Source organism: Somniosus microcephalus, chromosome 10, assembly GCF_052327205.1.
Source record: "Somniosus microcephalus isolate GS21.2 chromosome 10, FLI_Smic_1.0, whole genome shotgun sequence".
Taxonomy (NCBI): domain Eukaryota; kingdom Metazoa; phylum Chordata; class Chondrichthyes; order Squaliformes; family Somniosidae; genus Somniosus; species Somniosus microcephalus.
This window is the reverse complement of record NC_140996.1, coordinates 218766133-218782454: the sequence shown is the minus strand read 5'-3', so window position 1 is coordinate 218782454 and position 16322 is coordinate 218766133. Positions and strand designations below refer to the sequence as shown.

The following is a 16322-nucleotide window of genomic DNA, read 5'->3' as shown; positions in this document are numbered from 1 at the left end:
TGGGTCCATCCGCAAGAGAAGAGGTGATGGATCTCCATGCATAGATGCAGGAGTCTCTGGCAGGTTTTGTCTCCAGGGTCACTGCGAGTATGGAGCGAATGGAGGAGTCCATAGTGACCATGAGCAGAGCCTTTGTGGACTCATTGGTGCATGAACGCATTACCATGGAAAGGTTGGCAACCTCCATGGAGGAGATAACTCGCCAGGGTATGGAAAACATGGTGAGTGCTCATAAGAGAATGACATCTCTTGAGAAGCATTGGCCATCTGTTGAACAGAGAAACCAGACCTTCATGGAAGTCCTTCTGAGTAGGACTGCCAGTGCAGATACGGGTCCCCATGGCTCCCTAAAGCGCAGCAAGGTGCTCTCAAACCACTTCCAAGTGCTGGCCCCTTCTGGCCTGTGCAGCTTCAGGTGAGTGAGCAGCAGCCTGGTGCTCCTGGTGCTCATCCTGCTGTTCCTGGTTCTGCTGCTGCCGCCTCTGCTGCTGGAGATCCTCTAATGGCAAGAAAGGAAGGAAAAAAAGGCATCCCATGCTTCTCGTAGATGCCTCCGCTGAGGAAGCGCTGAGTGAGGGTGGCAAGAGGGGCTTCCCAGGAGATCGCATTGGAGAAGTGTGTGAGGCTCCAACCTTCCACAGCTGTGCCCAAGCCTTGAAGAAGTCGCCCCAAACCTGCAACAACAAGGTCCTTCAACATACAAGTGCTGTCCCTTTAAATCGCAGCTTCTCCGATTGACCTGCAGCTGACAGCAAGCAAGCCGGCAAGCTTCACGCCAGGTCTCAGCAGCGGGGTTCCCCGCAGGCGGGTTTGATGTGGGGAAAGCCCCAAAGTTGCAACGGCCCCGGAAAATCTACCTCAACAAGCTGATAATTCCTTATTAGTGCTCCGACGACCAGTCCCGCCAGCGGTGGCCGGGACTGAAGCGGGTCACGGGGAAACGACGGTCCAAAAGTCGGACGGGGCGGGGAATCAGGCGGGGGGGTCCCGACCCGCATTTTCGACGATTTTCGGCCCCCGGCCGCATGAAAAGCCGCCCGACGGCGGCCAGAAAATTGACCCCTGAGTCTCCGTGGCAGTCCACGTTTAACACAAAAACAATGTAATTGCTTGGTGTCTGTATTGAAGTCATATCTTCAAAGTGTCCTTGTTGGTATCATATTTACTATGTCTATAAATTAAAGACACTTCAACTGAATGTTTCATGCATTTCTAGCTATCTCAATTGGTTGCATATTTAATCGTGTTTCCTGTCATCGAAGTTTAACAAAACTATTTGACCAGCAGGTTTCTTTACTTGATGTCATGTTTCAAAGGCACATGCCTCTTTTAATGTTTGTGTTTCTGTTCCAACGTGTTAGCTCTTAACACTTAAACTGAGCATTCTCATTGTGTTTGTTCCAAACTCTAGACTCTTCGGAAGCAAGTCTTTGCTTTTCAATAGGGTCTTAGTTCCTTGGTCAATATCCCTTTCCCATTTCAAAGCCTGTTTACAACTTTGTTATCAACTGATCGTTTCTCAGAAGCCTGTATTCTGTTTACAGCCTGTCTGCTGAGACTTGTCTTTTAAACCCAGTATGTCTCTTATTAATAATATTAGAAATCTGTTCATAGTATTGTGTATTTCTCTGAATCATGACTATTCCTTCACAGTCTTAAGTGGTTTCTCCATTAGTAGATGGGAGTTAATATTCGGGCTCATTTCCTCTGTGTGTTAGCAAGTGCTAACTAAACATTAAAATGCTGTCAGGTTATTTGTTAGTGTTCATGGAGTTGGTGCTACCTTTTGCCCATGGTGGGAGTAAACAGGTGTAAAGTATGTTAGTGGATGGATCCTGTGATCAGGGTGTTTTTGTTTGTTAAGGAACAATTGGGGGGTTTCTCCCTGAATTTCTGAGGATTGACGTTTAACAGAAAGATGCTATTAATGCCTGCTCTAAGATGTTTCGTAGAACCGGTGAGAAGATGCATCTGTAACCAGTAAAAGCAGCACATGATCTGTAACCAGTAAAAGCAGCACATAGGGCATTGGGGAAGCTAAGAGCAATTTATAAAGTGGCACAGGGAGTGTAGAAATCCCCAGGTTGGGACAATAAGGGGTCGGCCATTTAGGACTGAGATGAGGGAGAAATTTCTTCACTCAAAGGGTTGTGAAACTTTGAAATTCTCTATCCCAGTCGCCTGTGGATGCTCAATAATTGAGTATATTCAAGACAGAGATCGATAGATTAAAGGAATCAAGGGATATGGGGATAGTGCGGGAAGGTGGAGCTGAAGTCGACGATCAGCCATGATCTGATTGAATGGCGAGCAGGCTCGAAGGGCCAAATGGCCAACTCCTGCTTCTATTTATTATGTTCTTAATAGGAGCTTTGAAGACTGAGAGTGATTAGATTGTTGTTAGGTAAAGGTATCAAGGGGTATGGAGCTGAGGCAAATCAATGGAGTTGAGGTACAGATCAGCCATGATCTAATTGAATGATGGAGCAGGCTCGAGGGGCTGAATGGCCTACTCTTGCTCCTATTGGAATGCAGCAAACCCCAAGCATTTTCCTTTTAGGTCAGCCTGAATATGATATCACTGATGTCAAGGGCATCAACTATGCTCCTCTGATATTGCATACCTGTACCTGAGGAGGCAAATCTCCTTTGGTGTTGTTCATGATAAGTTAGGTAACATGTTGGTTTTTACAAATCTATGGGCATTATACCGAGTAACATACAATGCAAGATTGTGCTGCTAAAGTCAAATTGCATCCCAAAAAGGCTGTAAATAGGCAGACACAGTACTGACATCAATTAGAGGCTATTCTGGCTCCTCCACAGGTTGAGAAACACAAGCAAGAAATGACTGGCTTAATTTTTTTAATAGATAGACAGACAGATATAGATAGAGAGAGTTGATGGAGATAGATATAGATAGATACAACAACAACTTGTTGCTAGGTAGATTTGCTATGGAGCAAAGCTGGTTTGCATTACACTGCGTGACGTATGGAATTAGCTGAGACCAGAAGGACACGGTTATTAAAGAAAATAAATTATTTTAAGCAGTAGAGTAGCACTGTACAAATGTTAAATATTGTGGTGCCTACGTGGTTATATATATATATTTTAAGTGCTTAAACTCAGTGGTACAGTTTTAAACATGGCAATGGCGGGTGATATAACCACACGCTTTACCAAAATGAGCAAATATTTATATATACAGGAAACTTTGTGCTATCCGGCACCCATGGGACCGAGCTGCTGCCATTGCCTCAAAACTGCCGTACTCTCCAGAGTTAATGTTGTCAAATACGGAGATTCTTATCTCCGTATTTGACAACAAACACTGTTGCTTAGCAACAGCTTCTAAACACTCGGGTGTGGCCTGAAAGCTCTGTAGCTGAAGCTGTTGCTATAGCTACAGACCTTGCACAGCTTGACTGTTCAAACAAAGCAAAAAAAACAAACAAAAAGAATAAAAAACGGCTGCTGATTTTTGCCGGTGGCTCCAGATTGCCTGATAGCTCACCTCCGGATAGCACAAAGTTTCCTGTATATATATTTTTTAACCATTACTCCAATACCACAGGGGATCAGGCGTTTTTGACACACTTTGTTTTATCCCCAAGGAAACACTAACATTGATGGTTCCTGCATTAATGGGACCATGGAAACATCACACCGAACATCAAGGATGTGTCTAGGATGTAAGGTTAGATAGACATTCTGGATGTTTGCTGGATTTACCTTTTGGGGTAGGGTGTAGCTGTGCAGAACCTTCCTTCAGAGGAATAAATGGGTTGGGTTGAGTCCCTAATAGAGTGGATTGTACACGGTCTGTGGAAGGAATGGACTTGACGAGACAAATGTCCTTTTCTTCTACCACGCTTCATGTTTTGGATACCTATTGACCAATAGCTGAATGGTTTCTTTCTTTTTTTTGACAGAACGAGCCAAGAACTTTGCGCTTCTCCCAGGTCATCGACTACAGCTTCAGCAGCCGCCCTTTCGGGTGGATCACTCAACGTTGGAAAAATGGCAACGTTTTGACATTTCCTGAGAGAACAAAAGGCAGAATTTGCACCGCTCGTGTGCTGAAAAGGCCCAACAGCCTTGTCCTACGTTCTGCTGCACACTGTGTACAAGCTCCAGCAACTCTTACAGAAGAACGGCGAAGATGCTGGAGGAGTCGAGCAATATGGTCCATGCGGGGACCCTCTCCATGGTGCTGATTCTGTCTCTGGGCTTCCCACACCTGACACTCACATGCCCTCATCCCTGTGCCTGTTATTTCTCCACTGAAGTTCACTGCACCTTTCGATCACTGCCAGCAGTGCCGGCCAGAATACCGAAGGAGGTGGAAAGAATCAATTTAGGGTTGGTACTCTTTTGGCTACAGCTGCTAAAATCTGTGTGATCTCTTAAATCTGCGAAGTATAATTACATAGAATATCTACAAAGGGCATAAGTGTTTTCATTTGCATTGAGCATACAAGCTGATAGCAATTTTGCTGGAAAATGATGAACTCCAGGGGTGAATAGAATGATCCTCGTATAAACTCAGTATGTCAGTTGTGTGATCGACATGTGCGGTGTCAGCCAGTGGCTCAGTGGGTAGCACTCTGAGTCAAGGAGGTTGTGTGTTCAAGCCCCACTCCAGAGACTTGAGCACAAATTCTAGGTTGACACTCTCAGTGCCGTACTGAAGGAGTGCTGCACTCTCAGCGGTACTGTCTTTTGGTTGAGATGTTAAACCAAGGCACCGTCTGCCCTCTCAGGTGGACATAAAAGATCCAATGGCATTATTTGACGAAGAACGGGGGGAACTTGCCCAGTGTCATGGCCAATATTTATCCCTCAACTAACAGATTTATCTGGTCATTATCACATTGCTATTTGTGGGAGCTTGCTGTGTGCAAATTGGCTGCCGTGTTTCCTACATTACAACAGCGACTACACTTCAAAAGTACTTTGTTGGTTGCAAAGCGCATTGGGATGTCCTGAAGTCATAAAGCGCTATATAAATGCAAGTCTTTCTTTCTTTTCTTTATCCTTGTTGATTAGTCAGCATTCAAATCTACCGTAAGAAATAAGGATTAGTAGACAGCCAGAAAAAGTAAATTCCCCCAATAGCTCAGCTGTTAAGTGCAGTGCCTGGTATAGAAAGTTCAGAAAGGTTTGTTCTCAAGTGTGTGCTGTGTTATTTTTTCCCCCTCAATGTGCGGGAGAGTGATCTGCTTCTTTCATATTCTTACAGATTTAACAATATACAATCTGTGAGCGAAAATTCATTTGGTGGACTTCAAAAGCTGGAGCTTCTAATGCTGCATGGAAATGATATCCAAAGGCTCCCGGATGGAGCTTTCAAAGATTTGCAATCATTGCAGGTAGTATTTGGTTCCTGGACGTAACTTTATAAATTATTTAAAATTGTATTTGTGCTTTTTCTTTCTACGAGGTTAAATACCACAAACTTAAAAATACACAAGGTTTAGAAGGATGTTTGAGCAAAGAAAAGCCATTGAGTCACACCTTCTTCTCTCTCAGAAATCAGGGTGAAGGACACGGCTGCATGGAGATTCTCTTGCTTAATCATGAGAGTTGCTGTCTCTACCTCCTTTTTGTCCCACCTCTTATCTCTCTTTGCCTAATGTCTCTCATAGAAACATAAAAACATAGAAAAATAGGAGCAGGAGTCGGCCATTCGGCCCTTCGAGCCTGCTCCGCCATTCAATATGATCATGGCTGATCCTCTATCTCAATACCATATTCCTGCTCTCTCCCCATACCCCTTGATGTCTTTTGTGTCTAGAAATCTATCCATCTCCTTCTTAAATATATTCAGTGACTTGGCCTCCACAGCCTTCTGTGATAGAGAATTCCACAGGTTCACCACCCTCTGAGTGAAGAAATTTCTCCTCATCTCAGTCCTAAATGTCCTACCCCATATCCTGAGACTGACCCCTCGTTCTAGACCCCCCCAGCCAGGGGAAACATCCTCCCTGCATCCAGTCTGTCTAGCCCTGTCAGAATTTTATATGTTTCAATGAGATCCCCTCTCATTCTTCTAAACTCTAGTGAATACAGGCCTAGTCGACCCAATCTCTCCTCATATGACAGTTCTGCCATCCCAGGAATCAGTCTGGTGAACCTTCGCTGCACTCCCTCTATGGCAAGTATATCCTTTCTCTCCCTCTTTCTACACAGGTAATTTAACTTAGCGTAGCCATTGTGAATCTACCTGTGCTAAATATATTGGAAATTGGAGGGGTGGGTGGTGGAGTGCCACAGCGCAGCCAGTGTCGGAACAGTAAACGATTGACCGCAACTTCAGGATTTACACTGTTCGTTCACTGTTATTACCCACCACAAATTCTGGGCCAATATATTGCCCACATCATGATAAGGTACTTGTTGTTGATTAGGTATTAACTGTTATTGACTACAGCTATGGAGAACTCTGCATCCCAGGTGTCCCATTCCTCCTGGCTGAAGGAGAAAAAAGCGATTGCAAGCAAATTATAAGATGTCAATACAATGGAATATTGCCTACTTTTCCCCGCATTCTTCTGCCTAGTTAGCTTCTCGCTGTTGACCTGTGCCAGATCCCTACCTGTTAATGCCATAGCTTTTTCTTCTCTAACTTTTCCTTCCTTCCTCCATCTCCTTTATCCCCTCGAACCACCCAAGATGATTCAATATGGTTCATCCTCTCCTCCTCCTCCTCCTCTTCTCTCTGCATCCCATTTTTTTGTTAGTAGAGAATTCAAGCCTACCCACCCCCCCCCCCTACTCCTCCACCCTTCCCCTCCTATCCCTGGTGAAATTTGGGATTGACAAAAGACTTGCAAATTCCAGAGTGTGTTTTTTTGTTGTTGGTCTGGTCCTTATTGTGCTTTATATATTTTTTGTTTGTTTGTTTGTTTGGGGTGGGTGGGCTGAAGATTATTATTTTCTCTTGTGTGGGCAACACAAGACCACCTCAATGATCTGTGAATGTTATGCATATGCTTCTTGTTAATATAATTGGTACAAATCATTCTGCATACTGAACTGATTTAGTTTTGTTTTCCGAATTGCCCCTTTATTGTTGAACTTAATTATTCGTCTCTTGCAGGTACTTAAAATGAGCTACAATAAAGTGAGTGCCATAACAGGGCAGACATTTCAGGGACTGGTGAATTTATTACGGTTGCACGTAGACCACAACAAGATTGAGTTCATTCAGCCAGGCGCATTCTATGGACTGACTTCCCTGAAACTGGTGCATCTCGAAGGAAATCTGTTGCAGCAAATCCATCCAAACACCTTCGTAACCTTTTCATTTCTACGCCATTTTAAAATTTCGTCAATAAAGCACCTCTACCTCTCGGATAATTCCATCAGAACGCTGCCCAGGGAAATACTCCACTCGATGTCACAACTGGAAAGCATCTACCTACACGGGAATCCGTGGTCATGTGACTGCAGGTTAAAATGGCTGCTGGTCTGGGAAAAAGAGGCTGGAGGTAATCAGTGACTTTGCACAAAAGTAGGAATGTGTATGTCGAGTTAGTTTATCCATATTTTTGCGCTCATCAAGGGGAGGAATGTCGGTGTTGGGAAATGGAGCATTTTGCATTTCCCGTGTCAGTGAACTCCCAGGTGAGGTAAAGCACATTTAGATGCACAGTGAGTCTCCCCTTCCACTCTGAACAGGCTGGGGCACTTTTCCCTAGAAAAGAGAAGACTAAGAAGTAAACTGATAGAGGTCTTTAAAATTATGAAGGGGTTTGATAGGGTAGACATAGAGAAGATGTTGCCACTTGTGCGAGAGTCCAAAACTCGGGGTCAGAAATATAAGATTATATTTTGTATAAATACCTAATAAATCCAATAAGGAATTCAGGAGAAACTTCTTTACTGAGAGAGCGGCAAGAATGTGGAACTTGCTACCACATGGAGTGGCGGAGGTGAATAGCATAGCTGCCTTTAAGGGGAAGCTAGATAAGTTAATGAGGGAGAAAGGAATTGAAACATAGAAACATAGAAGATAGGAGCAGGAGTGGGCCATTCGGTCCCTCGAGCCCACTCCGCCATTTAATGAGATCATGGCTGATCATCCAAATTCAGTACCCTGTCCCTGCCTTCTCTCCCTATCCCTTGATCCCTTTAGCCTCAAGAAATATATCCAACTCCTTCTTGAATATATTTAATGAATTCGCCTCAACTGCCTTCTGTGGTAGAGAATTCCACAGGTTCACCACTCTCTGGGTGAAGAAATTCCTCCTCATCTCAGGACGGGGCTTACCCCTTATCCTTAGACTGTGACCCCTGGTTCTGGACTCCCCCGCCATCGGGAACATCCATCCTGCATCTAGAAGGATATGTTGATAGGGTGAGATGAAGTAAATGGAGTGGGAGAAGGCTCATGTGGAGCATAAAGATCGGCATAGACCAGTTTGGGCTGAATAGCCTGTTTTTGTGGTGTAAATTCTATGTAATTCTCCCCAAAAATGCACATCAGCTGTAAATTCAGCAGAGCTCCCCCTACTGCACCATTGTGATTGTTTTTCCATTTCCTATACCAGTATTCCATGACCTCTTTGATTGAGATTGTCAATTCGATGTCAGTCCCATTGAAACTGGGCAGAGACTTGCGATGGTCACTTTAGACAGGATCCTTACAGCCCACAGACAGATCAAGATTTTATCCCATTATTCTGGGCTAGAATAGAATCCAAATCACACGCCTAAAGCCCAATCCACCGCCTAATTCTCCTTATCTATTTCCCCCAGTGAAGGAATCAAGAACGAGGGGACATAACCTTAAAATTAGAACCAGACTATTTAGGAAGGAAATCATGTCGCACTTTTTCACACAAAGGGTAGTAGAAATCTAGAATTCTCTCCCCGCCAAAAGGCTGTGGATGCTGGGGGAATTGGAGCTTTCAAGACTGAGATTGATAGATTTTTGTTGGGTGAGGATATCGGGGATATAGAGCAAAGGCAGGCAAATGGAGTTGAGGTAAAGATCAGCCATGATCTAATTGAATGACGGAGCAGGCCCAAGGGGTTGAATGGTCTCCTCCTGCTCCTATGTTATCATCTGCCTCTTTTGCCTTTACAGTTTTTTTTTTACAAAACCAAAATGAATCAATACACAGTTTGCGTAAGCAGCCGAACTACAATATTTTTCATTGCCTTTATAGCTATTCTACAAACAGAGGAATTAAAGTAGTGTTTGCAGCTTCACTTTTCAGTACGATGATTTGAATTAGCTCAAAATGAAAAGCTGAGTCAAGCAAACCAGAAACAGTGGGGATTGGGAATGGGAAAAATCAGGAAGGGCTCTTGATCCCTATCCACTGATTCCTGCTGGAAAGTGCCTTGTGTTTGGACATCAGGCGAGAATGGGATTGGGATCGGCTGTGGTGCGCTCAATGTTGCACAGCCTGCTGACATTCATTGATGACAACAGCCCAATCGCCAATTCTGACTTATTGGGCACAAAGTCTGTAACATGCCCAAGCCTCCTAGCATGCCCCAGTGTGGGTAAGCAGTGCAAAAAGGTGCTGAGGACATGTACACAGGTGTGCTTGAGGCCGATTAGGCCCCTGAAAAATATTGAAAGTAAGGGGCAGCCCCACAATGTGATTGGAGCGCCTGATTAGTGCAAGGGGGCATCATCTAAAAATTAGAGCTCGGCCATTCAGGGGTGATGTCGAGAAGCACTTCGTCACACAAAGGGTAGTGGAAATTTGGAACACTCTTCCCCCCCCCCAATAAATTGTGGTGTCTAGTTCAATTGAAAATTTCAAAACTGAGGCTGATAGGTTTTTGTTAGGCAAGGTTATTAAGGGTTACGGAACCAAGGCGGGTGGATGGAGTTGAGATACAGATCAGCAATGATCTAATTGAATGGCAGAACAGCCTCAAGGGGCTGAATGGCCGACTCTTGATTCTATGTTCCAACCACTGCACAAGGGTTGGATCATCAGACCCACTGTCTAGGAAGTGCGGAATTGCCTCTTGGGAGAGGTACAACATGGCATCAAGCGCCTATGGGACTGTACCCTAGCAGGTCTCAGCCTGCTCATAAGAGACGTGGAGCAAAAGGAAAAGAAATCGGCACAAGCAGAAACAGTTCCCGTCAACTACTTTGATGTTTTTTGTTTTTTCTTCCCATGTGCAGGTGTGGTGAAATGTAAAAAGGACAGAACGTACCCAGGAGGGCGGCTGTGCTCCGTGTGTTCCAAGCCCAAACAGTTCACCAAAAAAGAGCTTTTTAAATTGGATTCCAACGACCTGACGTGTACAAAGCCAACAATCGAATCCCCATTGAAGAAGAGTAACAATACTGAATGGGAAGACGATGAAGGTGAAGATCCATCTCATCAACACTATCAAACGCCATTCGGGAGCATGGCTTTGAACTTAACTGACCAGCAAGGAAACAACAACAACTTGATCTGCCAAGCCAACAGACTGAGGGACGATACGAAGATTCAATGGCATCGTCTAAATCAACAAGAAATTGCAGTCAACATGACCCTTTCAGTAAACCTTTTATGCCCTATGGATCAAGAAAACATGGAAAGACTATGGAAACTTATTGCCTACTACAGTGAAACGCCTGTAAAACTACAAAGGGACTTAATGTTGTCCAAAGAGCCTACGTTGAGCTATCGATATAAGCAAGCCATTGACAATGATGCTTACTACTACACCGGTTTAAGAGCTAACGTTATGGCTGAGCCCTCGTGGTTAATGCAACAGTACGTCACCATCCAGCTCGATCGAAGGCACACTACTGCAAGCCACGTCGTCCTCCTGTTCTCGATGTATCTGTCGCAACATTTTCCAATTGGCGATGCCCCAAGGGACAAGAGCAGCTGGGTTTTAATAAAAGAAAACGACGGGACAAAGAGGGTTCACGTTGCAGTCACTGGGACTATGCTGCAGCTAAACTGTCAGGTCGTTGCTTCAGGGAGTCCATCGATACAGTGGGTGCTTCCTGATGGCACCCAACTGAAAGCCCCGTACAGCAGCGGCGATAACCGTATTTCCGTCTCGAACACTGGGAAGTTAATCGTGAAGGCCGTAGATCACTATGATTCAGGCTTATATCAGTGCATTGGGACAATTAAGGATGATACAGATACAATGGCCCATAGAGTTACTGTGCAACCTGCAAGAGTCCATGCATCTCAAGTCAAAGAAAATGGCATCACTGTGCATTCTGGAGATACCATCTCTCTGCCCTGCACTGCCATCTCAGTACCAGATGCCCAGCTGAGTTGGATCCTTCCAAACAAGAATGTGCTCAGTGTCCCATCCAACACTACGAGTGGATTTGTTACGGAGAATGGCACGTTAGTCATCAAAACTAGCCATGTTGGCAACAGTGGGCACTACAGGTGTATAGCCATTAACAAGTACGGCTTAGATTCACTGACTGTTAACGTGGCAGTCATTAAAAAGTTGCACAGCCAGCCAGTCAAAAAGGGGAAGGCTCTTAGAGTGCCCCCTCCTAAAGTCTTAATAAAAGCGGAGGAAGAACAGGAGGGGTCGGGAAGAGAGACAGCATATGAAAGCCAGAAACAGGTCACCTACAACCAATACACTGGCCGGACACCTGCTGGACGAAGAAACCTTCATGCCGACGGCACACAGGACCATTCCAAAGTAGAATCCATCAAACTAAGGAAAGGGCTACATAGGGGCAGGGGGAAGACAGCGGCAGAAGGCAGGAGAAGATGGGACTCGCGCAGAAGAGTCAATATGTCTAATAAAAAGATTGACCCACAAAGGTGGGCGGACATCTTGGCAAAAGTGAGAGGGAAAACTGTTCCTAAAGTAACGGTCCGCCCCTCGTTCCAAATCAATAAATCAACCACCACATCTCCGGCTAGAAGTGGAAACCAAGTACGTCACTCGGCGCCAAAGCATTCAAACAAACTCGATTCAGCCGCACAAGAGGAGTCTGATGCGGAGGAATCATCGGCGATTGGCGATCTAAATCTTTCGCAGGATGAATTAATACATGTAAGCACACCGCAGAATGTAATAGTGAAAGACCACACTGTGCTGGAGACCGCCACACTTAAGGCAACTCTCGATCTTAAACAGCAAGGGAGACTTTTGCAGCAAACAGCAAGAGGCGATATTGATTCTGCTAAACACGAAACGCCTGGTGCCTCTCGCACCGACCCTGTTCTTCACAGCACTGCTGGGTCCAGCACTGCAGCCAAGTTCTTTTCAGAACCGAGGAATGAGCCAGAGATTTGGGAATTTACAACAACCTCAGCTCCAACACTGGAACAGGGCCATCGTGAGCCAACAAAGGAAATAATTAAGATAGCGCCGACACAGGGAGAACCAGAAGATTATGATGTGTCTGTCATTCTAGGGAAAACAAATGCTCCAAAAACTAATGCACACGAGGAGATGGCAGAACCTTGGATTACTAAAGCTGTTACACATCCAGCGAGGAAGCTTCCTGGAAAGGGTTCCATAACTGATGGTGCAGACATAAATTCTAACAGTGATAAAGACAGCACACATATCAGAGGAGGTCCCACTGCAGCGAGCAAAACAGTTACCATTTCAACCACAACTGAAGCAACTACAATGACCACCAGAGCCCCGACCTCCACAACCAAAGCCACAACTACCACTACACTGGCCCCCGCTACTACAGCTAAAGCAACTACCGCCGTCCCCAACACCACAACCAAAGCACCTATTAGCACAACTGCTGCTACCATTCTTCCCACCACTACAGCCAGAGCAACTACATCGAAAACCATGGTGCCCAGGACCATGACAAAAGCGACCACTGACACGAACGCTAAAGCGAGAGCCGGCCAAAGCAGAACTACGTCTATTATTGCTTCCCGAAAATATCCAAGGAAAAGACTACATGGCAGAAGGCGGTATCGGCCTAACCGATATAGGCAAAGGCAGCATTTATATCCGATAGCCAGGGCCAAAGAAGCCAAACCTACTCGCGTACATATGGCAGCAACCACTCAGCCAACTACGGAGGCTGTTCCAACAGAAATTAAAAATTCTTCAAATGGCCAAATCAAAGTCAACACTACAACAGAAAAGGAGCCAGATTCAAAGTCAGTGACAGCAGCTTCCAGCAAAACAGATTTGCTTCAACTGACTACAAAGGAACCAAAACTAAAATTGGCAGATGTCTTGACCGTTGTGAAGTCTCCACATACAACAAGACCTCCAGGCAAACCTGTCACTCAAGGGCCGCAGTCTTCAAAGCCGCATCAACCAGAACCACCAACCTCAACGACGCAGACAACACGCGAAACTACGAGAGCTGCTTTCTCAAATCTCCCCCAGGTAGAGCCAACCAACCCTGGCTCGCTAGCCCATCAAACAAAAACATCCTTTGCTCAGAGGGATTATGAATTGCACAATGGTGCGACACTTGCTGCTGCAACCGCATCACCTTTGATAGCGAATCCCTTTAGTAGGCCTCCAGATCTCGTTATTCACTCAGGTTCTCTGGAGTTAAATAGAACATCCATCTCAACCACAACAACCACCGCTTTAGCTGTTCCAGTGGGGTCTGTGAAATCAAAGGGAGCACAGGACAGCAGAAAAACATCAGATGTTATCTTAAATCCACTTGTCCCAATTACAGTACTTCCTATTACTACAACAGTTACTTCGACATCAAAATCTGTAATGAATTACCCTGAAACATTGAGCACCACCACTGCTTCTAATACACAGAGATCCAGGGAAACTCCAAAATCCAAGACTGTGCCAAAAATACCAACCACGACAGTTTTAGAAACGGAAACTGAACCACCAATGATCGGTCCGTCCCGTGGAATTTCCACATTTCAACAAAATAGAAGTGATATTACACCAAAAACACCTTCCTCTCCTGTCACAACTAGAGCTCCATCACTATTTCCTGGTCAGAACATTCCTCCGTACAGAAAAGCAACAGAAAAGATTGTGTTAGGAACCCAACCAACCGCTGCAGCCTTCGGGCATGTTCCCATTTTACCTTCTCAAACCACGGTCACGGTGGACAAAGTAATCCCGCCTCCAGCCATTAAAACGGGGAGTATTATTTCTCCACAAGGTGTCTTGCCCACTCAGAAAACTGCTGGAGTGGGAGTAATGAAACAAGACCGAGTGGAAACCTACAGAACACCTGAAAGCAATAAGAAACCAGATCGAGTCCTTTCAAGACAGCATACAGCAACCACACAAGGCAGGCAACACGTTAAAGAACCATACACGGAACAGTCCAATAACGTAACTTGGATTTCAAAGAGTACCTGGAAGCCAGATGCAAACCTCAGCATGGCGTCCATTCCAAACCAAGGTCCTGGGCTCAAATCTCCCAAATATGTTCCAGTAGGAGCAACGCAAAAACCGCCGACACCTGCAACAAGGGTTTGGTCCCATTATTTTACAACTGAAGCGCCGTCTGTAGTTACGAACAAGCCCGGATCAAGAGCATTTGCACCAAGAACTGTGCAAAACGTAGCAAAACCAGATGAACATTTTATCAAGCCACCCACAGCAACATCGGCACCCCTATTCCGAACAAGCCCAGTGATATTCAACAAACTGGTCGACAGGATAGATGCTGATTTAAGCGTCAATTCGAAAATGGCTAAAAAAAACGACATACCGCCATTAAGGCATTCCGTTGTGCAAATACCCAACACAAGTCAAGGCAATCAATGGCATCAGCATGTACAGATCCCATTTCTGTTTACTAAAGTGAAAACCACAGCAGCTGTCCCCTTAACCACCGTGCCCACAGTGGTAGTACCCACGAGGGCCTCAACAACTGCGCCCACAACAACTACCACTGCCCAACCGTTTAGAAACACCTTATTGAACAATCGGTTATATTATACCCCAATCCTACCAAAGCTTGCAGGGAGCTCACCCAATGCTGCTCAACCATCTCCCAATTTCAGGGAGACAAAGGGAAAGCCAAAAATAGTTACCAGGAGCCCTCTGACAGTGTCGGTGAAAGCAGAGATGGATGCTTACCTTCCTTGCAACACAATTGGGGAGCCCAAGCCTTATGTTTCTTGGACAAAAGTGTCAACAGGTAGGAGACGTTTACGCCTACTTTATAACCTTCCAGTAAGTAAACTAAAAAATGCAGTCTTTTATCAATGGAAAACAAAATCATGGCGGTTTCTATAATGGACACTCGCTCAGCAACACCAGGTTCATACCAGAAGTCAACTTGCAAATCCATTCCATAGTCGCTAATGAGTTCGCCAAGGCGTCCACTCAGTACAGTATTACATCCCTTCAGTACAGGCGCCACATTGGCTCAGTGCAAGGTTGCCAATTCTGGTTGGCCATATTCCCGGGGGTGTCGTCACCTGACCGCCCGACTCCGACTGTCCCGCCCCCACACTCCTCCCATTGGTCGCCCGACATGTCCATACTCGCGGTGCACCACCTTCCCACGGCCAATTGGAAAGCGAAATGACTCTTCATGACCTGATTGGATGGTTCTTGGCTCTCAGCCAAACAGCCTTCCCCCCCGCCCCGCCAAGTCCAATATTTTTATTAACTAATAAACTAAAATGTTCAAAGAATTTTTTTTTAATAAACTTAAATTTTTTTATTATTACCCCAATGATTTTTCTCTAGGGACGCTCGCAGCAGAGTCCTAGAGAATAGTCTTTAATTCCCGGGGCAATCCTGAAGGTTTGGTAACCCGAGCTCAATGGTAGTACTCTTACCTCTGAGGATTCAAGCCCCACTATGGACATACTCGAGGTTGATGCATCAGCGCGGTATTGAGGGAGTGCTGTGCTATCAGATGTGCTGTCTTCTGGGTGAGATGTTAAACGAAAAAACCTGTGCGCCTGCTGCAGCAGATTTAAAAGATCCCAAGGCACTATTTGGAGTTATTCTGACTGCCCTTTCTCTCACCCCCTACTGTGTTTGCCTACATAACACTTCAGAAGTAATCCGTTAACTGTGAAGCGTGCTGGGATGTCATTAGGTGCTGCATTAGTGACCGTTCTTTCTTAACATCGCACAACTCATTGGCCTGCAGCTTCCCGCTTGGTTGCGCTGTCTTTAACGGCACAATTCGCCCGAAATTGGCCTAACCGGCGCAAAAGATCGCGGGGATTTTAAGCGCAAATTGCATTCAGCGCGAATCGAGTTTCCCGCGATCTTTCGCCCGAGTTTTAAAAACATTGCGATGGGAGCGGGCCCCGCCCACAAAACTAGACCCCGCCCCCCTCCCCCGCAGGATGAATTAATCACCGTGGCGAGTTTCCGCAAATTGCCCTCATTTGCGAGCCTTCAAGGAAGCTCCAAAAATT

The 16322-nt window shown here is 45.4% G+C and overlaps 1 protein-coding gene across 1 annotated transcript in view; it reads left to right on the top strand.

The window, feature by feature from the left end:
* Nucleotides 1-4070: 4070 nt before the first annotated feature.
* mxra5a (matrix-remodelling associated 5a) overlaps nucleotides 4071-16322 on the top strand; it is a 31598-nt gene continuing 19346 nt past the window's right edge. Inside the window, exons 1-4 of the mRNA XM_085999654.1 lie at nucleotides 4071-4365; nucleotides 5246-5375; nucleotides 7106-7496; nucleotides 10163-15079. Of these exons, the coding sequence (XP_085855780.1) occupies nucleotides 4166-4365; nucleotides 5246-5375; nucleotides 7106-7496; nucleotides 10163-15079 (5638 nt within the window). The 5' untranslated portion in view covers nucleotides 4071-4165. The remainder of the gene's footprint in view (nucleotides 4366-5245; nucleotides 5376-7105; nucleotides 7497-10162; nucleotides 15080-16322) is intronic.